The 26,476-nt window shown below is 41.0% G+C and overlaps 2 protein-coding genes across 6 annotated transcripts; one reads left to right on the forward strand and one right to left on the reverse strand.

Annotated features, from left to right (window-relative positions):
- Positions 1-5,141: 5,141 nt before the first annotated feature.
- LOC135584119 (protein WHAT'S THIS FACTOR 1, chloroplastic-like) lies at positions 5,142-10,416 on the forward strand. Of its 5 annotated transcripts, none has more exons than XM_065081733.1 (4): positions 5,142-6,798; positions 7,241-7,475; positions 9,198-9,392; positions 9,730-10,416. In XM_065081733.1, exon 1 carries the CDS (start codon positions 5,157-5,159, stop codon positions 6,684-6,686), a length of 1,530 nt encoding a protein of 509 aa, XP_064937805.1. In that variant the 5' UTR covers positions 5,142-5,156; the 3' UTR covers positions 6,687-6,798; positions 7,241-7,475; positions 9,198-9,392; positions 9,730-10,416. The 5 variants fall into 5 exon arrangements, with proteins under 5 accessions (XP_064937805.1, XP_064937806.1, XP_064937804.1 ...); XM_065081734.1 differs by lacking the exon at positions 9,730-10,416 and adding an exon at positions 9,528-9,576; XM_065081732.1 differs by lacking the exon at positions 9,730-10,416 and having other exon boundaries at positions 9,198-9,576.
- A 706-nt stretch (positions 10,417-11,122) lies between these two features.
- Positions 11,123-26,308, reverse strand: LOC135592339 (ALBINO3-like protein 2, chloroplastic). Its single transcript, XM_065081737.1, has 14 exons — positions 25,793-26,308; positions 22,571-22,677; positions 21,372-21,499; positions 20,445-20,516; positions 18,097-18,198; positions 16,222-16,281; positions 15,908-15,973; positions 13,218-13,265; positions 12,379-12,540; positions 12,239-12,294; positions 12,010-12,127; positions 11,820-11,888; positions 11,627-11,736; positions 11,123-11,511 (listed from the first exon to the last, which is right to left on the reverse strand). The coding sequence occupies exons 1-14, from the start codon at positions 26,236-26,238 to the stop codon at positions 11,400-11,402; spliced, it is 1,656 nt and encodes a 551-aa protein (XP_064937809.1). The 5' UTR covers positions 26,239-26,308; the 3' UTR covers positions 11,123-11,399.
- Positions 26,309-26,476: the final 168 nt, after the last annotated feature.

The following is a 26,476-nucleotide window of genomic DNA, read 5'->3' on the forward strand; positions in this document are numbered from 1 at the left end:
CATCCGGATCTGAAAGCTTGTGTGATATTAAGTATCGGAGAAGGAATTCTCGAAGCATTTTTAACGATAATAATTGTTGTTGGAAATAACTTTAAGCCGTGGTCTCAGGACCGACACAGCTCGGTTCGGGTCCGGATGACGGGGATCTCTCTGGGGCGCTCCTCGGGCCCGCTGAGGCGGTCAGGTGCGGTGTCCGATCGGGACATTGTAGTCATCTCCTCCGGGCAGGAACTCCTCGCCTACGCGTCTGGTGAGGACCTTCGGCTTCGCACCTACACAAAGGTCGGGCCGAGGTGCTCGGCCCGACCCCTCCGACGATCAAGTTAGCAGATGTGGAGGGGGTTTGAGATGAAGAAGGGTTTTTGTGTGTCTGTCTCTCCCCTCTTTCTAATGAATGAGATGATATTTATAGGGAAGCATATTGCTTCCTGAGCTGCCCGCTTGCAGGGGGCAAGCTGGTAGCATCTGACTTCGTGTTGGCGTGGCGTGAAGAATTGAGCTTTGGCAGGATGTTAATGCGCCTCGGTCGGCGTTTCGGTCTGCATTGACCAGGTGATGTTGTGTGAGGTGTCATCTGACGTCAGCCGGGTCTTATCATAGTTACTATCCTCATCATATTCCCCCCCCCCCCCCCCGAAGAAAGTCATGCCGTAAAAGGGGGGGGTCCGAGGCATGGCTTCGGCTTTGAGAAACTGTCCCAGCCGGGCGCCTTGCCGGAGGTGTGGGAATCGTGGAGTTTAGTAACTAAGAAGGGTCGGATGTGCAGCGGTGACCTAGGTAGCATGCGGTCGACGAGCACACTTAGTAAGGCAGGCCGACGCATTGTCACGACCTTAGCTGGTTTTGCCTAAGGCGTGCGGCACCCTCGCGCGTCCGTCCGCAAAGGTCAGCCTCCCCGAAGCCCCCCCATTATCCCTCAGGACCAACAAAAGATAGAACGGGTTAAAGAGAACGCCTCAATCGGGATCCACAAGCAAACAAGTCCGAAAAACACTTCATAGACAATGCAAATTACAAACAGACTTTACAAGCTCTCAATAGTTGCACAACAAAGGGTAAAATGGTCCATTACATACCAAAAAGCTCTCGCATGTGTCCATATGACACAACCTTTATTTACAAGCCTAAAGAGGCCACCAACCCAACTAACATGGGACTATTTAGCCTTCGACCGCCCCTCTACCTGCTGTACAAGGCATGAACATGCCAAAAGACAACGGACAGACATAAGCATTACGTCCAACATCTTGTTTAGAAGTTTGTCCGTTACATTCTCCCCCACTTATCCCTTCGACGTCCTCGTCGAAGCCTTTGTGAACATTGCAACTCTTCGCCTTTGCTGAGTCTTCAATCTTCCGCTCCAGCTACAATGCGTCTCCTGGCTCCCAGCTGCTCTCCGCTGCTGTTTTTGAGTAGTCGAACCTTTGATCCGCCATGCTGCTTCAACTCACCAATGACTCTGACTCTGGTGTGGGGTTGGCTGAGTTGTGTTGATCCTTGTTGATTCCTGCGGATCCGCCAAATGAAGGAAAAGACCATCCTTACTGCGCTAGTCTCTTAAAAATTCCTCATGCTGCTTGAACTGGGTGAATGCTTGTTGGAGCTTTAACGAGCATCGTATCGCAAACTTCTGAAACTTTGGGTCATTCCTCCACAAAATCTGCTCATTGACTCTTCTTTTAGTTAGTTGTCACATCCAAGTAGGTTCGCATCACTTCCACTTTCGATTGGCATTTCGTTGGGAAATGAAGCGGACAAACTACTCTCAGTAGCACTGATCACCGTTGGTGAGGATTTGACAACTATTGTCTTCCATTGTCTTCGAAGGGTCTTTGAACTTATGCAGAGCTCCTCTGTTGGATAGATAAGAGAACTGGGGTACTCGGTTTCGCCCATTCTCTTAAGAATTGAGAAGGCAAAGGTTACTTGACTTCGCCCGCCTCCTCGAGGTTGTACTTCATGCATCAAGCTGGTTACTGGCCTTCGCCTGCTCTTTGCTCACACTTCTGAAGCACTTGAAGTGTTTGCACTCCTTGCGTTGAGTTAGCTACTGTGATTCACCTTTTCAATGCCATTGAACTTCTGGAATGCAGGAAGTTTTCACCCCAACTTGGAGTAATTCTCTGATAGATGAGGTTGCCTCTGGGATTGTATCGTCTTCTCCATCAACCCTGCCGCCTACTCCACTGAGTAGCAAAGGTACAACACCGTGTACTGCTTGCTTCGTTCCTTGGTCGTGCACTCTTGCATGACCTGAAGTCCTTCACTTACGGCTATCTTGATGAGAAACTTGTTGACACCGGTCTTACGAAGTTTCTTGGCCTCTGCCCTTCAGCTTTGTCTCGGTACTTGGAGATTGCCTCTGCATGCTCCACCCCCTCGGCCCCTTTCACGACCAAGCGCTCTCCCTCCATGAGAGCAAGGGATCAATGACTTGCACGGAAGTCCCGCCTCTGCGGTACCATGGCGCTGCCATGCCCATGGCCCTACTATCCATCGCCTCGCATCTGTATCCCTTTTCTGCATGATCAGTAGAAATGTCTCTGTGGCACTCCTCTGAGTCCACCTCCATTCCGATTGATGCTTGATTTTGGGTAGCTAAGTCTCTCTGGACTCGTCGTCGCTTCCTCGCCCCTTTCGACCCCCTGCTTCAACACCACTGTGTTCTCCAAGCAGTCCGTTTGGTTGATGGAAAGACAGACTGCAACTCCCATGCATGGCCTCCGCCATCACGTTGTAGAGTTTGCACCGATTCTGTTCTCCTTAGCTTCCTTGGTAGCAACGTTCGCTTACTCGACCTTGTCCTCTGACTTGTCGGGCTCCCTTAAGCGAATATGAGCTCTGGAGAAGTCCAACTCTCCAGCTGCTTCGATCATACCTCTGCATGATCAAGTCTCTCTCATGGAACTCACTGGTACTTGCACAACTCTTTCGGTCGCTGAGCAACTCATTCCACTTTGCACGGTCTCGTCCTTTGCCAAGCGCCTCGCTTGCCTTGAGCACCATCAAGTAAAGTTGTCAACGTTGAGCCGTAGCTCAAACTCAGCCATCCCAACTTTTGTGCGCTCCGCATTCTTCCAAGCTTGCTTGTTCTCGTGGTGCCTTTTGCGCGAAGGGTTGGCCATTCCTCTGAATGCCAATGTTAGATGCCCGCTCCTCTGAGCGACTCTTTTCCCTACATCTCCATGCCCGTTTTCCCTCAAATGGTCGCGCGTGCTGACTGCCCTCAACGTAGCCCCGCTAGGTCCCCCACGTTTGCATGTCAAGTGTTTCTATGAGTGCTTGTCCCGCTCTGATACCATAATGTCACGACCTTAGCTGGTTTTGCCTAAGGCGTGCGGCACCCTCGCGCGTCCGTCCGCAAAGGTCAGCCTCCCCGAAGCCCCCCCATTGTCCCTTAGGACCAACAAAAGAGAGAACGAGTTAAAGAGAATGCCTCAATCGGGATCCACAAGCAAACATGTCCGAAAAACACTTCATAGACAATGCAAATTACAAACAGACTTTACAAGCTCTGAATAGTGGCACAACAAAGGGTAAAATGGTCCATTACAGACCGAAAAGCTCTCGCACGTGTCCACATGACACGATCTTTATTTACAAGCCTAAAGAGGCCACCAACCCAACTAACATGAGACTATTTAGCCTTCGGCCGACCCTCTACCTGCTGTACAAGGCATGAACATGCCAAAAGACAACGGACAGACATAAGCATTACGTCCAACATCTTGTTTAGAAGTTTGTCCGTTACAGCATGGTGTGACCTCGGGGAGCTTGGAGCCGAGGAGGACGACGCAGGTGGGCTGGCTGCGCGCATGGGGCCGAGGAGCACGATGCAGGCGGGTTGGCCGCGTAGGTGTGTCTCGAGTCATTGGCCGAGGAGCCAAGGAGCACGACGCAGGCGCGTCTCGGGTCATGGGCCGAGGAGTCGAGGAGCACGACGCAGGTGGGCTGGCCACGCAGGCGCGTCTCGGGTCATTGGCCGAGGAGCCAAGGAGCACGACGCAGGCGGGTTGGCCGCGCAGGCGCGTCTCGGGTCATGGGTCGAGGAGCCGAGGAACACGACGCAGGTGGGCTGGCCGCGCAGGTGTGTCTCGGGTCATGGGCTGAGGAGTCGAGGAGCACGACGCAGGCGGGCTGGCCACGTGAGTGTGTCTCGGGTCATTGGCTGGGAGCCGAGGAGCACGATGCAGGTGGGCTGGCCGCGCAGGCATGTCTCGAGTCATTGGCCGAGGAGCGCGATGCAAGCGGGTTGGCCGCGCAGGCGCGTCTCGGGTCATGGGCCGAGGAGCATGACGCAGGCGGGCTGGCCACGCAGGTGTGTCTTGGGTCATGGGCCGAGGAGCCGAGGAGCACGACGCAGGCGGGCTGGCCGTGTAGGTGTGTCTCGGGTCATTGGCTGAGGAGCCGAGGAGCACGACGCAGGCGAGTTGTCACCCGACATTCTGGGCCCTCCTTCTAGCGCCAATTTGTTGTGGGAAACAACTTTGAGCCGTGGCCTCGGGGCCGACGCGGCTCGGTTCGGGTCCGGACGACGGGGATCTCCCTAGGGCTCTCCTCGGGCCCGCTGAGGCAGTCGGGTGCGGTGTCCGATCGGGACGGTGTAGTTGTCTCCTCCGAGCAAGAACTCCTCGCCTACGCGTCCGGTGGGGACATTCGGCTTCGCACCTGCACAAAGGTCGGGCCGAGACGCTCGTCCCGACCCCTCCGACGATCAAGTTAGCAGATGTGGAGGGGGTTTGAGATGAAGAAGGGTTTTTGTGTGTTTGTCTCTCCCCTCTTTCTAATGAACGAGAGGGTATTTATAGGGAAGCATACTGCTTCCTGAGTTGCCCGCTTGCAGTGGGCAGGCTGGTAGCGTCTGACTTCGTGTTGGCGTGGTGTGAAGAATTGAGGTTTGACAGGATGTTAATGTGCCTCGGTCGACGTTTCGATCTGCATTGACCAGGTGCTGTTGCGTTAGGTGTCATCTGACGTCAACCGAGTCTTATCATAATTACTATCCTCATCAATAATAATAATAATAATAATAATAATAATAATAATAATAATACAAACGGCTTGATATATGATATATATATTTTCCCGTTAATTAGGAAATAAAGAAAATAAAACCTTAGATATTTTGCTTTCTTTCGGTCTGGGCCTCGGGCGATATGTGTCCTTCCTCGCGGCACCAGGCGACCGATGTACTCGCAATCGACCTGTGTGGAACATCGATGGCCATGGCGCTTGTCGCTCTCCCCAACCTCACCCCATCAAGGCGATATAGGTCCTCCTTCCTCCCGCCCACCACCATGTCTTCCTCCTTCTCCAAGACTACCGGAATGCCCGCTGCCTTCCCCTGTCGGAGCAAGAATCTCCCTCCTGCGCCCCTTCGGACCGTCGTCAGATCGACCGCCAAGATCGTCCGCTGCCCGCCACTGGACCGACACGCCGCCAAGCACAGCCGGCTCCGCTTCGCCCGCAAGTTGAAGACGCTTCTCCTCTCCAAGCCCCGCCACTTCCTCCCCCTTCGCGTCCTCTCCCGCTGCCGCCCCTACCTTGGCCTCCCCCCCTCCCGCTCCCTCCTGTCCATGGTCCTCCGCTACCCCGCCCTTTTCCGCCTCCTCCGCTCCCCCTTCCCCGCTTCCCTCCTCTCCGTTGCCCTCACCCCCGCCGCCGAGGCCCTCGCTGCCCGCGAGTCCCACGTCCGCTCCCGCCTCGACTCCGCCCTCGCCTCCAAGCTCCATTGCCTCCTCATGCTCGCTCCTCACCGCTCCCTCCTCCTCTCCAAACTTGTGCACCTCGCCCCCGACCTCGGCCTGCCCCCGAACTTTCGCTCCCGCCTTTGTAACTCCCACCCCGACCGCTTCCGCACTGCCGATACCTCCTATGGCCGCGCCCTCCAACTCGTTGCCTGGGACCCCGCCCTCGCCGTCCCCTTCCCTTCGTTCCGTCCGCCTCCCTCCGAGGACGACGACCGCCGTCCCATCATCGATCGCCCCCCGCGCTTCAAACACCTCCCGCTCCGCCGCGGGCTCCACCTCAAACGTCGCCACCGCGACTACCTCATTCGCCTGCGAGAGCTGCCGGATGTCTCTCCATATGCTGTTGCGGGAGATGAACAAGAACTAGGGCGAAGGATGTCGGCGGAGGAGGCCGAGAAGAGGGCGTGTGCGGTGGTCCGGGAGGTGCTGGGGATGACGGTGGAGAAGCGGACCCTGGTGGACCACTTGACGCACTTTAGGAAGGACTTCGGGCTGCCCAACCGGCTTAGGGCAATGCTGGTGCGCCATCCGGAGATGTTCTACGTGAGCGTGAAGGGGGTGCGCCACTCTGTGTTCTTGGTGGAGGCATACGATGACAAGGGGAAGCTGTTGGTGGAGGACGAGCTGCTGGCAGAGAAGGAGAGGTTGATGGAGTTGGTCAGGGAGGGGAAGCGGATGAGGAGGGAGAGGAGAAGAGATGTTGGATACGGTGCTGATGATGGTGATGATGATGAAGAGGAGGACGAAGACAGCAACGAACTTGATGAGGATGATGATTTTGCAAACCTGTTTGAGGCTGGCATTGGAGACGACTGGGAGGAGATCAGCAATTGGGCTGGTGATGATCTTGTGGAGGATGAGGTTGAAGAGTTTTGGGTAAAGAAAGCTGCTGCCATGGGCATTGTTGAAGGTAGTGGGGGATCGGAAGCCTGGTGAATAGGAGCCTGTAGCAATCTGGATTGGTCACAAAGAGAGAGCCTCTCGATTGATGATTTTGTCCATATTCAATAGCTTTATAGATACACTGTGCAAGTATGGCTACTCTTTAGTAAGTATCCATCTGCTATATTTTCCTAGTTTTTCAGCTGTGTTTTGGAGTCTCTCTGCCTATTATGATATTATAATTTCATTGAGAAACCTCATCATGAAATAGGGGGAAGGGCTGCTTGTGTTTTCTAAGTGAAAGGTCATCTTTAGTTCTTATAGATATATATTCATGGCAAACTCTTGGAGTTTTGGTTGACAAGAAAAATTAGGTCAAATGCTTGTTTCTTTGTAATAGTTCATTGGTGTTCTGCTGAATGCTTTACACGTGGAAACATTTTGTTTTCAGAACAAATGCAAACAATTGAAGCACCGAAATTTTTATAAGCTGACTTAAACTCTCTAGGCCTTTTTGAAAGTTTAACTATATTACATGTATTGGGATTTTTTTTCTTTGGCTTGCTCTGACTTATGATTCTGACTAGGTTTTGTTGCTTTTGTCTTAGATAAGAACAGTTACAAGGAACATGTTGGAACTAAAAGATGGAATATGTGATTCTATGCTGTTTCAGAGATCGTTCCATTGCATTCTGCTAAACTTTGTACTTCCTGTCCATTGGCAAATCTGAGCTACTTATGCCAATTCAGATATTTTCTCGGTGAGATTTTGGGACCGCCAAATGAAAAGTTTTGTTCAACTTGAAAATCAAATGTGTCTCACAAGCAGAAAAGATCAGACAGGTAATCAAGTAAAACTCTCACAATACTAGAGCATTTTATCCTCAGATTTTAGCAGTTATAAATATTGTGTTCTAAAGTGTATATGATACTGAGTGTTCTGCCAAAAAATGGAAATCATCTTAGTTGTCCATTCTTTCTAGTTCTATCTATTAGCTGCTGTAGTGAAAATTGATGGCGTCCACTTGCAGCTCAAATCTATCTTCTATTACTTCTTTGTTGAACTCCGATAGCATAGGCTATTCTAAATTTAATGATGATGAATAATGGGTCCAAAAATGCTTTCTCATTATGTAAGTTGGATGGTATGTATGAATGCTCATGCATGAACTCATGGCAAGGTCTTGCCATCTTCTGTTAGCACATTTTGTTTGATTTATATGTGACTCACTTGTACCAGCAAGGTTAGTAACTTCTGCTTCATAGTCACTACTCTTGAATGCCATTCCAGAACCTACCCCAAGGCATAGAAGTCTTAGTTGACTATATATTAGCTTACAGAAAACCAAGTGCCTTTCCATGTCGTACCTATCCTCTCCTGACATCCATCTTATTCTTGGTGTTCTAAATAATGCTATTTAAGAAATCAAACACAGCTACAGATCAATTGAAAGACTTGGATATGCCATTGGCTCATTGTTGTACTATCGTACTTTGGCACTACAAAAGAAGCTCCTGTTCCAATTATACATGTAATCTCCAGTATTTTTCATTTGTAATCTTCTTCATCATGGCTTAGTATTACGTGAAACTATTTTGTTGCATTTTCACAAGAGTAATTTGAATTGTCAAAGTCCACCAGGACGTGCTTGTGAAAACAAAATTTCTTCTTGTTACTGTTTTTTATACCCTTGAACATGCACAGACCTCTATGTCTTCAAGTGGATGCTAGGTCCATTCTGTATAAACAATCACAACTCACAAAACCCAAAAAGGAAAAAAAACATCAACATTGGCATGCTTTAGACAAACTACAAATTCACAGAAAACCTAAGAACCTGACAAGCTAAGAACATTACAAATTCATGTTCTGCACAAGTTTACTTAGCATACTGTAAGTCATTAGCCCCTTGTCCGATTTTAACCTTCAATATTCAAATCAAATTCCAAGCATCCTGTTTGTCTTGCGGTGCCTGTTTCTTGTTTGTTAGTGCTATCACAAATTTCAAATCAAATTCCAAACTTGGGAGGGTGTAGCTAGTGCTATCGCAATATATTGCTTCCTGACCCAAATTAGTATGAAGATGCTTAGAATTTTACTTGGGTGCATATGGCAATCGTTTTTATGTTTGTAGTCAACGGGTGATTGCCCAAAAAAAGAGTATGCTAAAGCATGAAACATGATTACTAAAGTCATTCTAGTGATGTATACAAGAATGTCGGTTTATGGAACATATGATGTTGACTATCTAGCTGTTGCCTGCCATACTAAGCACGTGCCAACCCCTGTTTAAGCAAAATTCGATGCAAGCAGACCCGATGACAAAATCATATGACACAATCAGTTGGTTCCACATGAAGTAACTATTACATATGAGTATACGAATCACATGCATGAATAGTGATATATATATCATACATCTTTGTGGGATTTCTGCATGATTTATGTCTTTCTCTTGACATTGCAAAAAGAATTGGACATCTTGATGCATAAGAAAGTTATTTCCAATTTCTATTGAAGTTTATGCATAATAATTTCTTTCTTCTTTGTTGTTGGTTTGATAGGTTTTTCATGGACAGGTTTCGTCGTATTTGTTGATCTCTGATCTACCAGCGTAATGTGTTATCCTCCCATATAGAAGCGATGTCACCTGTATTCACAGAAAAGACAAGAGCAGATAGCCCCAGAGGCAGCAGCGATTTTCAATTAAACTCTAGTGCGGAATTAGTTCAAAAGGAGAAGAAATGCCTTCACACCAAGTAATTTGCACATGCCATTCTAAGTTTTGTGCATCTTCTTGTCCTGCTCAATAGAATAATCCTCAGGTAAATTTAGTTTAATAGACCATGATCATTATGTAATTAATAACTTGAACCTTGGTGACAACCCTGCAGATGAAAAGTGCAAGGAGAATAAAAAAAATCAGGTTATCTTTCTTTGTTCTCTCTAGTGTTGTTTATGTTGCTCTGTTCAGTCTATTTGTAAGTTGCTATAGTCTGTAAATGCATAGTCACAGTTGATGGTGATCTAACAAGTCTGAGATAATGTTTGAATTCTTGAACTTGACTTGCTTTGATTTAGTGTGTCCATATGCAGATCTGATCCTTGATCGATGTGTCGAGTGACAAACGATGTGATGTGGCGTGATGCTGGAGTATCCTTGTGTTAGACCCCTTACCATCTACCCTCATTATGTTTTGACATGCATAGGGTTTTGCGATAAAATGCTTGGCTCGATGGATGACTTGACCATGTCAGGATGGTGGGTATCATTACTTTCATTTTGGTTTGTTAGGAGGTCACAGATGGTTTATGGTCGATTCAGATGTGTTGGAGGTTTGGGATGTTTCATGGCCTAATTCGATTGCATCGGAGATAAGGGACATTTTTATTGTATTAGAGATATAGCATGCTTTATGGTGAGATTTAATTGCATCGGAGATGAGGGATGCTTCAGGTTGAATTCAATTATGTCGGAGTTGAGGAGTTGAGGGATGCTTCGCAATTGATCTCGGCCATGCTGAAGATGAGGGATATTTCTTGGTTAGATTCAGTTGCATCAGAGATCAAGGACACTTCATAGTAGGATTCGATTGCAACAGAGAGGAAGAAACACTATATGGCGGGATTTGATCGCATTGAAAATGAGGAACTCTTTGTGACTAAACTTGACCATTTCGGAGAAAATATATATTTTATGGTTAAATTTGATTGTATTAAAGGTGACGGATGTCGGATTTAACATTGTTAGAGACAAAGACGAAGGAATGCTTTATCGCTTAATTTGGTGAGAAATATGAATTCATTGGAATTAAGGGATTGTTTTTGGTTAGAAAATCAATCATATCGGGGATGAGGGATTCTTGATCGTTGGATTAGGTTGTGTAAGACGTGAAAGATGAGGAAAGATGCAGCACTGTAGTCTATGATAGAATCATTTAACTACAATTCTCATGATCGCTTTTAAGCTTATAGCCGTTCAATTTGACATCAGCTCTAATGTTGAATCATCAATTTTGCATTTGCACTGATGGACTAGAGGCGGGTTTCTATTCCCCTTCCATGCATGGGAGGAGTCTGTCTTGTTTAAGTGGTATCAACCTTGTTTAGACCAATCCAAAATCTGCCCATAAGGCTGGCTGGGTTGAGGAGAGCTGATTCTTACGAACCTCTGATGCCCTTGTTCAAATCCAACACCATAGCCCGAGCCGACAGAAGAACCCCCGAAACCAACCTTAAGGCTTCAAGCAGAGAGTCACCCTCGAGGAAGAGAAGATGCCCTAAAATGCAATATAACTGACAACTCTTCTAGTATTGAATAAATGATACAACCAATTCAGAGATCACCAAGATATACGAGATACATTTTCCTCGATTCTGAATGCACATGAGAATTCAAATGATTTTGATTACAAGTGAAATCTCATAAATGTTCCGCTATATGCAACCATCCGTTAGGTAACCCAATAGCTTCGGTGTACACAAAAAATAAAATAAAATTAGACACCACTCTGGATTAGTCTGTATGGAAATACAGCAATTTTGTTTGTCAAAATTTGACACAAACAAAAGTTATTTATTTAACCGATGTACAAATGAATGTAGACTGTGGTCGGATAATTAAAAACATGTAAATATTTGGCGGCAGCTTTGTTTTCCGAACCTCCCTCTAATCCTGTAAAAACTCGATGGAAGCAAAGAGCCTGCAACTTTCTGTTATACCATCTCTGAGACAGTATCCAAATCACTTCGGGTGAAATAGATTCTTATCCTGCCTCTTCACATTCTTTCAAGTATACAGTAACACCAGGATCGTAAGTTGCTGCAATTCGTAAATACTTGGCAGCTTCAGATTTCTTACCTTCTTCGAACAAAGTGCTGCAAAAGAAGATATCTCATGATATTCAATGAGATGAAATCGATACAAGTTCACACAATGTGGAAGCAGCAATCCAAGTTACATCACCATTCAGAAAGCTTTGGGATCCCTTACCTCCCTAAAATCACCAAACCCTGATGGTAACAGGATTTGTTTGCAGGACTCTCTGGTTCTTTTAATTCTGCTATTCTTTTCAAATGTTTTATTCCCTCTAACTTGTTTCCCTGTGAAGATTAGGCATTTCGGTGATCTCTATACTTGGTAGACTATCAAACTTTGAAGGAAGTGCCTAGACCTTAGCTTATACCTGCCATAAATGTGAAACTCCCGCACCAAAAGTTGCAATAAGTAAAAAGGGATCTTCTTCATCTTGAATCTGGAGTTCATATGCGAGGAAAAAAATTATCAAGATGAAGCAGTGATATTTCAAGATACACACAATATATTACCGTAGAATGCAATACTATTAGCAGTACACGGGAAGCAATATAATTCACCTTTGAGATTGCATTCTCAAAATATTTGGCCGCTTCCACCAATGAACCTTGGGAGCACAAAATCTGACCCTTGGCAATCAAAGCTCTAACCAGCTCAGGGTCCTTTTCAATTGCCATTCTGTCACAGTAGAAAGGTTATAGAAAATTTTTAATGTATTTTTATCTTACACCCTGAGAAGAAAACTAAAACTACTAAAAGAAAGCGACTATATGGATACAGTTCACCTACTCTAAAAGTGGAATAGCTTCATTGCGACGCCCTGCTGCTAGATCTTCAAGGGCAATCTGTGAAAAATGCCAATGATAAACATGTAAAATGTTGGTAACAGTTGTCATTATCAACTTTTTTTTAATGTGTCAACTACTTACATCAAGCAACTTCTGAGGAGAAAGAGTATCCACAGAGATCTCCGTCAAATGAATATTATTCTCAGGTAAAACTTTCTCTGAAGATACTTGTTCTCTCAAAGGAACTTTCTCATCTCGCAAACCCAACTTCATTCGTATAAATGAATTTTTCAGGGCCAATAGCTGCATCATTTTAAGGTTCATGAATAAGAATTTGATAGAAGGATTCGTGCATGTTAGACCTCCTAGCAAAGACATAAGAAAATCACTTACATGATGCAACATAATAGATATTAATAATTATTTATGTGGCACCTCATGTTTGAGCCTTTGTGAGTCGTGACAATGTTTTAATTACAACAATAGTAAGCCATAACGTGCCACCTATTTTGAGTCAGTTGCATGGATCTTTTCCCGAATAAGAACAAACCTAGCATTTAAAGTTTCGTAACAACAAGGGATATGTAGATGTCAGCGTACACAACCTCACCCTTTCAAACAGAGGCTATTTCTGCAACTAAAAAATTGGACATCTAGATCATAGAAGGATCAACTTCACCGTGATGCCAAGGCTCACCCAATAACAGTACTCTAAATCAAGTTGTAGATAAGAAATGACCCAAACAAAGTATCAAGAAACAAAGAAGCACAATAAAACAAGGAATCTACAATAAGCTCAGGTAAAATAAATCAGCTGATTCATAGGTTTTTAGGAGCTTGATACATGAAACAAAAATCAAATAAAAAATAAAAAAGTACAAGCATCACTACAGAAGAAGACACCCCTTAATATGGGTCGATAAGAGTGTCGATCACGAGACATCATGCTATTAATGAAATTAAGTGTATACAGTACAAACCTGAAATAGGGTCAGTGAACTGTTGGTCACCCAATACACCAAACTTCCCTGCAATCCAAATAAAATACTTCAGAAATAAATCAGAACTAAACATCAAATACATATTTTAGATGTCCCAATAACTAATTCCAAAATAAAATAAAAAGGAGTGCAATTTCACCCAATACGATATGGTATGTGCAGTATGTACTAGTCCAACCTACGGTTGGCACGTAGGATCACTCATATTGGCCTGAATACGCCGGACAAGGTTTTACTGCCCAGTACACCCCAAATATCAGGCGATACGATCGAGACACGACATTACTTGGTAACGATTGGATCTCGACTGAACCGCATCAAGGGCTAGGATTTAATTTGGTCCAACGATCAATTTGATCGTTGGACCCCATTTGGAGCATGGTTCAACTCTTTAAATCCTTCTTAACTCCCCTATTTCACTGTCTCACTCACACAACTTTCCCATTCTCTTTCTCACTCACTTCTCCCTCTCTTAATTAAGCATCCTAATCGATGATAAAAGCACCAATTGGAGGGATTAAAGTGGTCAAAAGAGTCATTTGGTCAAAGATCTCTTCAATTAAAGGTATTTATCATCCTTCTACATTTTAGTTAGATTTGACATGTTTATATCTAGTGTCTTAGTATGAGTAACGATGGTTTGATTAATGGATCTTTCTTGATATTAGAGATAATTATTCCTAATTATAGCTACTTAATATTGATTAGTGTCATCCTTTATAATTTAGGGCCAAATAGGGCGAATATCTTACTTTTACGGCAAATTAGGGCCTAATCATAGCATGTTAAGGGTGATTAGTGTCAATTAGGGCCATTACCTTAGTTTTAGAGACAATTTGGGGTAATTAGGCTTAATCATAGCATGTTAAGGGGTGATTAGTGTATTTCTCTTGATATTATCATCGAGATTAAAGAAGAAAAGAAACATCCTAGCACGAGGAAGAACCCACTCGTCCAAAATGTGATGGCCTAGCAACCTCGAGCTAGTCTAGTTGAGGTCATGACACCCAACAACCACAATTGTTAGCGTAGTGTGCAAAATTGAGGGGAAGTCAATAGCATCAGCTGATCCCTTGGAAAGAATCAATGAGCAATAGTTTCAATCCAACAACGAGACACCTCCGTTGCATTCAGTACCTCGTGTGGTCCGTAGAAATGTTGACAACAGTGCCTTGATTGATGATGGCGCTAACCATGGCCAATTGATGGTTCTATCTACTTAGTCTCAGGGTGGGGCATGGATCAAGGAGTAACATTTTACGTATGTCACCCAAGATACAAATCACGAACCTCGGGAAACCATGCTTAATGTTTATACTAGCAACACAAGGAAATGAGAAGGCAGTTGATGACTTCGAGCAGATACAACAAAGCTTCTACAATGTAGACAAAGATCGTAGCTTATCGTATTCGCAACCATTATATTATGGAGAATCCTTCGGCTAAGAGATGTACGGTGATGGTGGCTCATTTTTTTTTTGCATTGGTCATTAGTAGGTCAATGATGATAGTGGAAGTTTCGATGCACTCCAACCTCCCCAGCTATACATGCCACAATTATACTTGCCTCAGGAGACTCCTAAGACACGTGTTATCCATGACAATTAGGCAACAACCGTTACGACGCTGATACACAATGATAAAGAGTTTACTAGTATACTATGTCATGTAAGTAATTTTAACATTGGGTCCAATAGACGTACCATATTGATATACAAATTCATAGGATTAAGAAACCCAGTCCACCGGTTGTGAAGTCTCATTATTCATTTTGGTGATAAAAGCAGGTATATACAATTTGCTTCCATTTGAGGATATCCTTTGCTATATTGCAATCTAATGTTGCTTATATCTTTATAATTGACTCAACATCATCAGAAGAAACGAAGAACATGTAGCAAAGTTGCTACTTAACATAAAAAAAGATAAATTCACTATCTAATCCTTATTTTAACTCCACACTTATTGAAATTTAATTGAAATATTATATTATTATTAAAAGGCTTAAAATAGGATTTTTTTTATTTTTTTTGGGTTTGTTATTACATATTGGCATAAGGACAAAAATACCGATTGGTATATCATTGCTTGGCAAGTACCATATCATTCTAAAAAATAATCAATAATTAATATTTTCCAGAATTAATCACCTTACCACATCCTCCTACTTAACAGGGAAGAAGCTACTGAGAATGATGATTAAGGTTCCTAGAAACTTTAGCACTATAGCAAAGGATATCCTCTTTTCTTTTTTCACTCTCCAGAATTTGTGAACTGTCTTGGCCTCCAAGCATGACACAATTTTGATCAAATTCTATTTCACATATTCTTCAAACAGTTTTCAAGACACCCAATTTCAATGCAAAAATGCTATAGAAGCTAGTTGATTTCCTCCTACGAATGTCAAGATAAGCAGCAATTCAAGTATTTAAGCTCATCAAGCATTATATTTTCAGAATTCTACTTCCAAATCTAGTCACATGAAATGTAGGATTCACAAACTTAAGGCAAGTAAACAAAAATTAGATATGTTCTATGAACTCCAATTATCATTAAGTCACAAAGTAATGAAACTTAGCTTAAGACTGTGTGAAGAGAATCTGAACATATAAGCATATAATCATAGATATTGAAACATAACCCAGTAAAATAGAGAATGAGTAACCAACCTGAGGAATATGGAATCCAATAAAAAGTAGAGGGATCGCCATAATGTCCAGATAAACCTTGTAGTACTGCATCATAAATTGAACCCAAATCATATCCTATGATATAATATTTTGCGTCTATATTTAACCGTTTTATGTAAATTTTCTATAACCTTTTAATATATAATTTTTAAGTGAAAATTCTAACCAAAATATGATGTCAGCAGTTGCTTGTCAAAAATTTTTAATAACATACGCCCTGGATTGTCAAATTGTTTCCACTTATCTTAACTAACATTTTGCGAATATAAGAAGGAAACCTTTACCCAACTTACTTTTGTCAATAATCCTAGAATGCCTCGCAAGTTCCTGGACCGGATTGTTCTGAAAGAAATCTGTAAGGAAAAGAAATGTAGATCATCATCAAAACTATGCATTTTAAATGTTAAAGCTATATCTAATGAATAAGTTTGTTAATATATTTCTAGAAAATGAGCAAATAACAAACACCAAGCAGTTGCAGAGAGGCAATGGTTACATTTAGAAGCACTCTCTGACTGATAGCTTGTAAATGTCAGTTATGATAGCTAGAGACAAATACCAGTAATTTTGAAGGTCACATAGAAGAAACCTTCTGGCCAACGAAAGTCCTATCTCAGGAAAGGTCACATAGAAGGGACCAATGCAGTCCATCTGTCCATGCATAAGTATCAGTGACAGGCTCGCATGCAGTAGGAGGCAGGTTGGAGGTTGTTTCTCTTTTTCCCATTTCCTTCTACTTGAGTCTTAGAATAAAACTAATTTCTTTGAAAGAATGTGAACATAGGTGGTGATGACTACTTAGCTTTTATCATAATATGAAATATATATAAGCGATGACGAATTGAAAAAATGGTAAATGGTTGTTTCATCTAGCATGATAGCAAACTTAAGCTAGCATTTGATATTGTTTTGAAGTACCCATAATGTAACAGAATCTGTACACTGGTGCCATTCTTTTTCAACTGACTTGCTACACAATAACTTTCTAAATCTGTTGCTAAGAAGCTAGAAGCACAAATTACCACAGGTCTATGTATAAATAACACTTGAAAATATGTGACAAATAAACTGCCAATGCAAACATATCAGCTAAGGGTTGACCAGTTCCTCGAGAATACAAAAGCATCATTTTTAGAATATTGTAATGCCAAAAGTATAAGCAATCAATTTTTATTGTTATATAGTAAACATAGAAGTATTGGTTGATTATTTCTCAGATATGCATATATTCCATGACCAAATATTTACTGATCAATACGTATACTCGTGTAGTGACATAGGACCAAAAGGAAGGCCTCAATATAGTTGATCAAACAATGGCTTTAAATTATTTGGCCTTTAAAAAGACTTGAGTGGTATCGTCATTCCAGTGCCTGGATACTGGTATGTACAAGTAGGAACAAACATTATTGACAAACCTAACTATTCCAGTGCAGAGTGTATTGACAACAAACTGTGTTTCAGTGCCTTCTTAAACCCACATCATTTATAATACGATTCTGGTGATCCAAATGGACTTGAATGTGGACTTAGTGAAGAAGCCAAAGATGCTGAGTGAGAAAGGCGGTGATACCATTACATAGTCGTACATCCTACCCATGTCTCAAAAAGTGCCTTTTGAGAACTCTTTTCTGAGGATCTAACTAATATGAAGTTTGATGTTGATAATTCTTCCTCTATGTGCCCAAAAAACTTTGATCATCATAATTCATATAAGCTTTAACAATGAAAATTATAATAAGGATAAGATCTAGTTTTTCTTGTTCCTAGAACAAAGTGCCAGTTTATGTCAACCACATAACCCTGATAAAGGGTTTAACATGATTGATCAATTGCATTACTTCATTTACTTTGTTAAAGTAATCCATGATGCCATGTTAGAGAATTATAAAATATTTATAAACATAATGTGGCACATCAGTGTAAGCTTTCTTTAATTTATAAACAAATTAAAAGAAGAAATCTATTAGAGTGTTGAGATCTGAAGGTAGTAAGCTTTCTTTTAATTAGCAAACAATTATAGATAGAGCATATCAGTGTAATATTGAACTAGAGAAGTAATTGCATACAATGTAGCCAGTTGGGATGGTTGCGGATCATAAAATGTGAAGGGTAACATGACAAAATTAAATTCTGTATCTTAAAAGGAAAAAAAATGACATAAGTACCTGAACATTGACATAATGAAGTCCAGAGATCAAGATAGGAAATACAAAACCCAGAGTCCCACTTGGAAAATCAGTCAAATTTTGGAACCACAGCATACCACCCTGAATAATTATTAATCAGAAACTCAATATACAAGGTAAAAGGATTGAAAACTCATTCTGGACATAGCAACATTTCACAAATTTGAAAGTTCCATGAATACAAAATGTTTGACATCATGTTGATTCCAGCATAACAGTTATAGCATAGAGCAACAAAGCGACAAACATGAATTTTCAACCAGATTAACAAGCAGGGAAGACTTAGCAAAATGTACTGCCCCATAATATACATTTAGTAGTAACAATGGTTTAGTGTAAGAACAGATATGATCATAGTGCTCTTAATATGAATGCAAGTCATGCTGAAGAATATATTTTGCCACAACTAGCAACCTTTTTACCTAATGCAGCAATTTCAAGCCTTCATGAAACTCGCAGACCAAAAAGGTTTAATCCTTATAGTACGGGCACTACCCATTTCCAATACACTTTTAAATTATGTATCTCATCATCTTAATGCTTGTGCCAGTTACATTATTTCCTTGATTAAATTTCTGAGAACTTATATAAAAAATAACCTAATCTTATATTAGTTAGATCCTGGTAGAGTCATATTTTCGTTGCCACTATTCTTATATCAAACATATAACCAGGCAAAATGGGTCTTTTGACTTCATTGTTGTTGATAGAATAGAGTAGACAACTTGAAACTACAGCCAATATATTTACCTCCTGGAGCCATGCTTGTATCTTCGATTTCAACATATTATTGCTTCTTCACCACTACCTGGTTAAAAAGGGGTGGACAACATTCTCCACAATTTAGCTTTTTATTCCTTCACTAGCTGGCTAAAAAAGGGGTGGACAACATTCTTCTAACATATTATTCGGTATTTAGAAGAATGCTTGTCCAATTGTCAGAAGTCACATCTTATGTGATGCTGCAATAAGCTTAGGATCAGATTGCGCAATTGCATGTTAAACAATTGTGTCGCATAGTAATATGGACTAGTCCACCTTTTCCTCATGGAATTTCAGGTAATTATCAACAATACTCATTTGATAATATTCAGAACCATTACGATTCTAGACCTGTTGTCAATATAACTGATGCATTTGGAACCTATCTCAGAAATGAGTTGGGAATGTTATTAAGCCCTTAGGATACAACTATACAGGAACCAGATGTCCTTTCTGGCAAAATCACTTGCAACTTTAAATTCTTGATTTATAAATCTTGACGAGTGCCTTAATCCCTTTGTTTTCACTATTTCAAGTTCGTAAATGAAAAAGGGAACATCATTGTGCTTCTTTAAAAAGATATGCCAAGCTGCACAAGGTGGAAGTAAAAGTTGCAGTTATCAAAGAAATCTTTTGAGGACACCAGATCCTATATATTCTTTTCTGCCACTATTGTTTCTTCCATTATCTCTTTTTTCTACATTTGTTCTGCTATACATTGGTCCCACAAAAAAACCTACATGTAATTATTCACATCTTCCAATCCAACCAGCATTAGTCTATGTGACTGATATGTAAACTCCAGATAGTGAGGCTAGACACAAATTATAGTATAAAAAAGAAAAAGAATCTACTTTGAGCATGATCCTCAAAGATACATTTGAATTTTGACAAAGCCTCATGGACTGGTACTTGATGCTTGAAGAGGTGATTGTCAATATGAATATGAACTGATAACATCATCACTAACATCTAAAGTGGAAGATACGCAAAGTTAGGGGGATACATCATAGAAGGAAACAAAATAGTACCATATTTGAAATTTTTGGACCATAAAAAAACTAAAAAGGTGCATGCCCAAGCACCATCATAAGAGAAGATCATCTAAAACAACTACATTGAACAGCAAACCAATTATACAAGGACATCGAAACATGTTGTAAATCTTTTCATCAACATTTTTGCTGGTCCTGTTGGAGCTTTTAAAATTTCAACCTTTAATCTAACATATAGACACATTACACCAATCAACAAATTCTGGGCCCAATGCAAGCTCACTAATTGTTAAGTCCAATGCTAACTCACCAATCAACCAATGTTAAGACTACCATGAGGACATTGCACAAAGGAAGCAATTTCAGAATCTTTTTCCTGCACGAAAATAACTAAAACATACTTGCACCATCGTAATCCATTGCCAATTGTGTAAGAGAATGAACTAAGCAAAATATGGATGAAAAATCATAAATTCCATGAAAGAAAGCATTGCCCAGATCAAATATAACACTAGCACTCTTTCAAGAACACTTTGCAGTACTGACAGTTATTCAAGATAATATCCTTACAGTATCAAAGCCAGGGTGATTATCAAGGCACATTCTTCGAATACTAGTCATCCACAACAAAAAGCAAGGTACCTGTAAACAAAGTCATGTCACTAAAAGACAAGTAACATAAGATTAAACAGTAGAAGAGACCTGATCAAAATGTTCAACTTTTGATCATAATTTACCTTTGTCTATTGACACTAGATGATAGATCCAAAAAATCTAGAAGAAAAACAAGCTATAAAGATGTCGTAATAAATGTTAACATACTAAACATCAAGCTACAGAAGCTAATTTGCTAGCCACAGGCCTGATTTCATTGTTTCTAGCCAGATGCTTTGTTGGTTTCGATATCCCAAGATTTGACTATTAGCAGACAGCAGTACAACTGAATAATGGTATGGACTAACCGACAGGACCTTCGCCTGGTGTTTGATTTCCTCTACCCATCTTGAAGAGATTCTGGGTTTGATCCCTTGTAAAGGTGAGATCCAAGTAATTATCTAGGTGTCCTAGAATTATCTAGGTGAAGGATCACAAAACGAATAATTTAGACTGATATAAGATAGTAAGTATTATATTATACCAAGCTATAGAACATCAGAAGATGGAGACCAGATGTGTTGTGAAACATACAGATAAGTACAAATTCAAGTTTAAAACCAAGCACAACGGTTCATTAGTAGCAAAAACCAACAAAGTCAACAAGCATGAGCAAAACATTCTCTATTACACGTAAATAGACTATCTACAAGTCTAATCAGATATGGTCTGTTATATGTATTTCCCAAGTATCTAATATCCATAAAAAATCACTGATTAGTTCAGAAATTTATATGATATTATGTTAACAACTGATCTACCAGAGTTTATTGTTGCAGAAATTTGACAAAAAACAACCATTTACACCGATATTATGTTCAATAAGTGACACGATAGGTTTACCTGGACAGTGAAGAATGCAAAGTTCCACAAATATGTTGGACACCCAAGTTCTCTTCTTTTCTTTTGGAAAAGCTTATATTGTTCTCTGAAACTCCTTCCTGATAGAGGTGGTGGAAATGGAGGTGGCACTTAAAAAGTGAATAAATAATCAGAAAACCATAGTCCAAATCTATAGTCAGTACTTATGTACCCAATAAAACCAAAATGAAAAAAAAAAAAAAAACTCAATGGAAGTGAACTAACTATTATGCCGAGGGATACTGCATTACGAAATACCTTAAGTATGGAAGAAAATGATCAAGAAGTCAAGTGTATGCATTGAGTATATTGACTGTAAAATTACCAACAAATCTAACTTGAGAAAAGCAAGACGAATTACATTATATAAGTACAAACTTTTTCTTAATATAGAGTATATTTCTTTTCTAAAACACATCATAATAAATCTTTAAAGATTCTATCATAGTTCTTTAATTAATAAAACTATATGCAATGTAGTTCTTACTTCTGTTGCTGATCTTTCAGGTACAAATCCAAATTGATAAAAAATATTTGTTTCACATCTTATTCTACCTTCAATCATTCTTTCCTAAAATTTCATAGTATGACTTGTTATATTAATTACTTTATAGTTAGAATAGTTTTGAATATTTCCCTTATTCTTAAAATTGATACTAAGAAGATCTTCCACCATTCAATATATATGTTTCTAAATATCAAAATTTTGTTAGATAAACTGGTCAATCAAGCCATACCCAAATAAATTGGATGGATGGGAATTCAATCAGCCGATTTGGAGTTCTGAACCTTCATTCCAACCAATGTTGACAGATTTCCAACTTGCTTATTAGCAACTGTTTCTTGTCGATCATGAGCAAATTCCTCATGAATATGATGAGGGATCCCACAATTTAGCTGATCTGGATCTTAAATCCTACACTTAGATTAAGAATCATTCTCTCCCACTACATCAAAATAGTACATCAATTATTACTTAGGAATGTGATTTGCCTAGTTAAAACTATGCACCAATATATGTATAAGTACTCGTGTTCATTGAAGGTGAGTATGCACTACAAGTCTGTGTTGCATCCACCACTATCTAGCATTCCAAAGAAGACACATGTATCGAATTACATGCAACTACACTGCCCAACTATCAATATAAGAATTTTCACAAGATGAAAAAAATTTCTTACATTTTGGGAAAAACAGAGCAATTTCTTGAGCTTTCCTTAACTGCACAATAAGCATAGGAAGTAGGGATAGCCGAAGAGCCAATGTAGAAGTGGAGATTATAACCCACCTGTAGTGGTGTCTAAAAGGTCAAAGAATGGCTTGGTGAAATATTAGTAGAATATCACATTCATGTTACTTATAATGAAAAATTATTTTGTGAAGATTTGGTCAATGGAATTACACAGAATATGTAAAACAAAAGAAAATCAACTTTATTTATGCAAACAATTAAATGAAGTATTGCTATTACTCGCAAGCATTTGACTTATTGAGTTTTCCATCAACATTACAAAGCAGGCAGTCAGTACATCAGTACATCACCAGATTATTATACTTGCTATAGAGTGTGACCAGAATTATAGTAGAATCTAAAGCATATACTAAAAGCATAAGCAGTAAAAAGTTTGCATAAATAAAGACAGGCCAATGAAAGATCATGAGATTTTAACACGGTGAACATGCTAAAATTGTTTCTTTTCACAATTGCAATGTCCCTACGTTAGACATTTGTCTAATTGGCTTGCCACATGAGATGGTTGCTATCATGAAAATTAGTTTTATGTAAGCTCTTAAAGAATTAATATTGCACAACTTGGAAGATAAGAAGCAACGCTTATCAATTAAGCTCTTCAAGAGTTTAAATATGGTAATTAAATATAAACAAATGCATGTTTGTTCCATCCATGTTCTCATCATTAATATTCATGTTACTACTGAAAAATATCAAATACAACATCACAAGGGAAGTAAAAAGCCATTGTTTTATATTCATTGTAAACGAATCTTGTGCAATATATAGGCCAATGGCTAGTGTTAAAGCATTCCACACATGATTTTAAATATTGAGTGAACTGGTACGTATCATCCAAAGATTACTAATCCAACCCAAAACCAATATACAAGCTGTTCCTTACTGTTCTGTCACAAACGATCGTCGCACACACATAACACATTTGTCAACGGACCGTTCGTCGCTTTTGTTTACTTGTACATATGTTTGGCAATGTGTTTTGCCCTGGTTTTGTGTGTTTTGGCTTGAAATATGTGAGCAAGAACAGTTCGCAGGGCTGCAAAACGACTGCTCACCAGAATGGGCAAAACTACCCTAAAATGGCCCAATTTTCATGTGCCTTGGGCTGTTTTCTGTAGGCTGTGATGCAGAGCAAAATGTCAATCATCTCAGCACCCCATAAACACTCAGGTGGCATAAGACTGGATAAGGGTATAGGGTAGTGTTGGATATCGATTGGATTCACAAGTTCGCACGTTAAGCCTACAGAAATTTGCTAATGCACCCGTCATCTAGTGAGCAATCATTTGCAGACTTACGACTGTTCATTTTCTTTCTAAGGTTCTTACTTTCTCCTTTCTTTTTTTTTCTTTCTTGCACACCTTGTGTTTATTGGATTGTTTGTAAAACTATCATCTTCGCAAGATATCGAGACTTTTCTATCACTCATTTTCGAGCTAATCAATTTGCTCTTTTACATATTCTTCGAGACCTGAGCTAGGTTGCAACTAGACTGACCCTTTATAGGCGGATAACATAAGGGTGCCTCACTACTTAGGCAATTCCAACTAAGTTCGTGATAGCTTGATCCAATTCAAACCAACTTATCACTCGGTCTGGGTCAAAAACCAAGCTTACTGGCCGATCCCTATCAACTTTTTTTATAGCGATAAGCAAGGACTATTGTACCACCCAAAGCGGTACGATACGAGTGATATGTACTGGTCCGGGCATGGGTCAATACATCAACCACCCCCATTTCGGGTGGTCCGATTAAAATAATAAAATAACGAATGAGCGATGGACCTCATCCAACTCAATGCTAAAAAAGAAAAAAGACCAAATTAGGGCTCACAAATGCAACCCCTCTTCTTGCGTACGATGTCACTTTGACACTGCCTCTATTGCTACTACTGCTTCGATGCGGCCACTGCTTGATAGGTACGTTATCATTGCTTTTTCTTCTTCTTCTTCCTCCTCCACCACTACCTCTTCTTCCTTCTTCCTTTCTCCATCCTCCTCTATTCCTCCATCACCCTTCCTCTTCTCCCTCTTTTTCTTCCTTGCTTAAACACCAATACAGATCGGTGTATCGTGTGTCGATACACTAGTATTGACCAGAATGTACCAGTCTGATAGATCACCAAGACGGGTCTCGTACTTGAGATGACGAACCATTGACAAATGTCTTTTTATTTTATTCTTCTCATACTCCTTTCTATCTCTCTCTCTATTAATCTCTCTCATCACACCTCCTGTTGTCTTGTCCTCACCACTTCTTCATCTGGTACTCCTTCACGTCCTTCTCCCACTCTTCTTCCTCCTCCACTTCTCTTCTTCCTCCACTATCTCCTCCTACTCTCTCCCTCTTTTACTTTGGTCATGTCGAACAGCATGCCGGAATATCATGTGTTGATTAGCCGGTATATGGTGTTGATATATGGTCATGTCGAATAGAAGTCCGATCAGGGACTGCTACGAGTCCCGTGTTGATATATGGTGTCTTGGTTTCATGTACAACAGTGGGCAATGCAGTCCAAAAAAGTGAAAATAAAAACATTGATCAAAATGATGGTAAGCTGCAGAACAGGTGCAGAATATTATCCCCCAAAAAAGTGCAAACAATAGTCCATCGAACTGTGACAATTATGAAGTAATGATGCACTATAGAGTTAACCACAGAAATCTAATGACATTAGAATTGAAAGATTAAGGTAGCTTCAATGAGGAAACAAGCTCAACAGTGTACCAATAGACAGAAAACCAATAAATATAAAATGAAACACTTGATGATTTACAAATACAAGTAAACCGTAGTAGGATGAAACAACCTTTGATTTTGCCTATGGTCAAAATTTGAAATTTGAAAAACGAAAATATAACAATCAAGCAAACGAAAATATAACACTTGATGATTTACAAATACAAGTAAACGAAAAAATGGCTTCAGAAATTTGAAATTGAGATATGGTGTTTGTAAGGTAATGATAGGAATTGTCAAGGACATCAACTCAACGAATCAAACTTCAAGAACCCGTAAACTATTTTCGCTGTTTAGCGAGCCTATCTCCAAAATCTCAGACCTTTAAAAACGTTGCTGACAAGCTGACGACTCATCGAGCAGAAGAAGGCATAGATTAATCATAAGGATGGGCCCTTTAGGAGTTATTACCATGGAAGGCCACTAAAATCGTGGAACCCATCAAGAAGCGAGATAACCGCGCGCATCGGGTAACTCCAAACGCTCTCGCCGGCCACTTCCTCCACCATTCCAGGCCCGTCAAGGCCCATAATCGAGGGCTCCACTCCAGTCGGAGAGCCGCCGAGCGGGCTGAACTCTGATCCCGACTCCGAGCTTCCGAAGTTTCCATCTTCACGCGTCTCTCCGCCTCCGTCTCGGCCATTGTCCGAAGCCGGGTTCCAGGCGAACCAGGAGAAGGATCGGAACGAGTTATCAGGTCGACGACCAGGGTTGAAGGTGATCGAGGAGTGATCGGAACATAGCAGAGATGGGGTGTGACTATGGTATTCGGGAGGGGCAAAGAGAGGGTAGGGGGAAGAGAGAGGACGAAGGAGGAGGCGGCGATGGTGGCGGAGGAGCTTGGTCGCGAGACCCATCGCGGGCGCAAGGGGTTTAGATTAAGCGTCGAAAGTTGACCCAAGTATAACTCTTTCAAGTAAGATGGCGACCACAACCGGCCCAACCCATTGTGCAAGGGCTATAACCAGCTTGATCAGATGGGGTCCCACCAATTTGACGGAGAAGCGGACAGGAGCGAGCCTAACTTTTTCATATGAATTATTTTTGTCTGACTTTTTAGGAAAACCCCTGTAATATTATCTCTTTGGATTGATT

This window comes from Musa acuminata, chromosome BXJ1-9 (genome assembly GCF_036884655.1).
Source record: "Musa acuminata AAA Group cultivar baxijiao chromosome BXJ1-9, Cavendish_Baxijiao_AAA, whole genome shotgun sequence".
NCBI lineage: Eukaryota > Viridiplantae > Streptophyta > Magnoliopsida > Zingiberales > Musaceae > Musa > Musa acuminata.

Bases quoted from the DNA above. Each gene is read 5' to 3' on its own strand.
- LOC135584119 (XM_065081733.1), top strand. From the start codon at position 5,157: ATGTGTCCTTCCTCGCGGCACCAGGCGACCGATGTACTCGCAATCGAC.
- LOC135592339 (XM_065081737.1), bottom strand. From the start codon at position 26,238: ATGGGTCTCGCGACCAAGCTCCTCCGCCACCATCGCCGCCTCCTCCTT. The intron at 12,295-12,378 runs GTAAGTAGTTGA...CATTTTTCACAG, and splicing joins CTCCTCAGAAGTTGCTTGAT to ATTGCCCTTGAAGATCTAGC. The intron at 11,889-12,009 runs GTGAATTATATT...TATGAACTCCAG, and splicing joins TTGAGAATGCAATCTCAAAG to ATTCAAGATGAAGAAGATCC.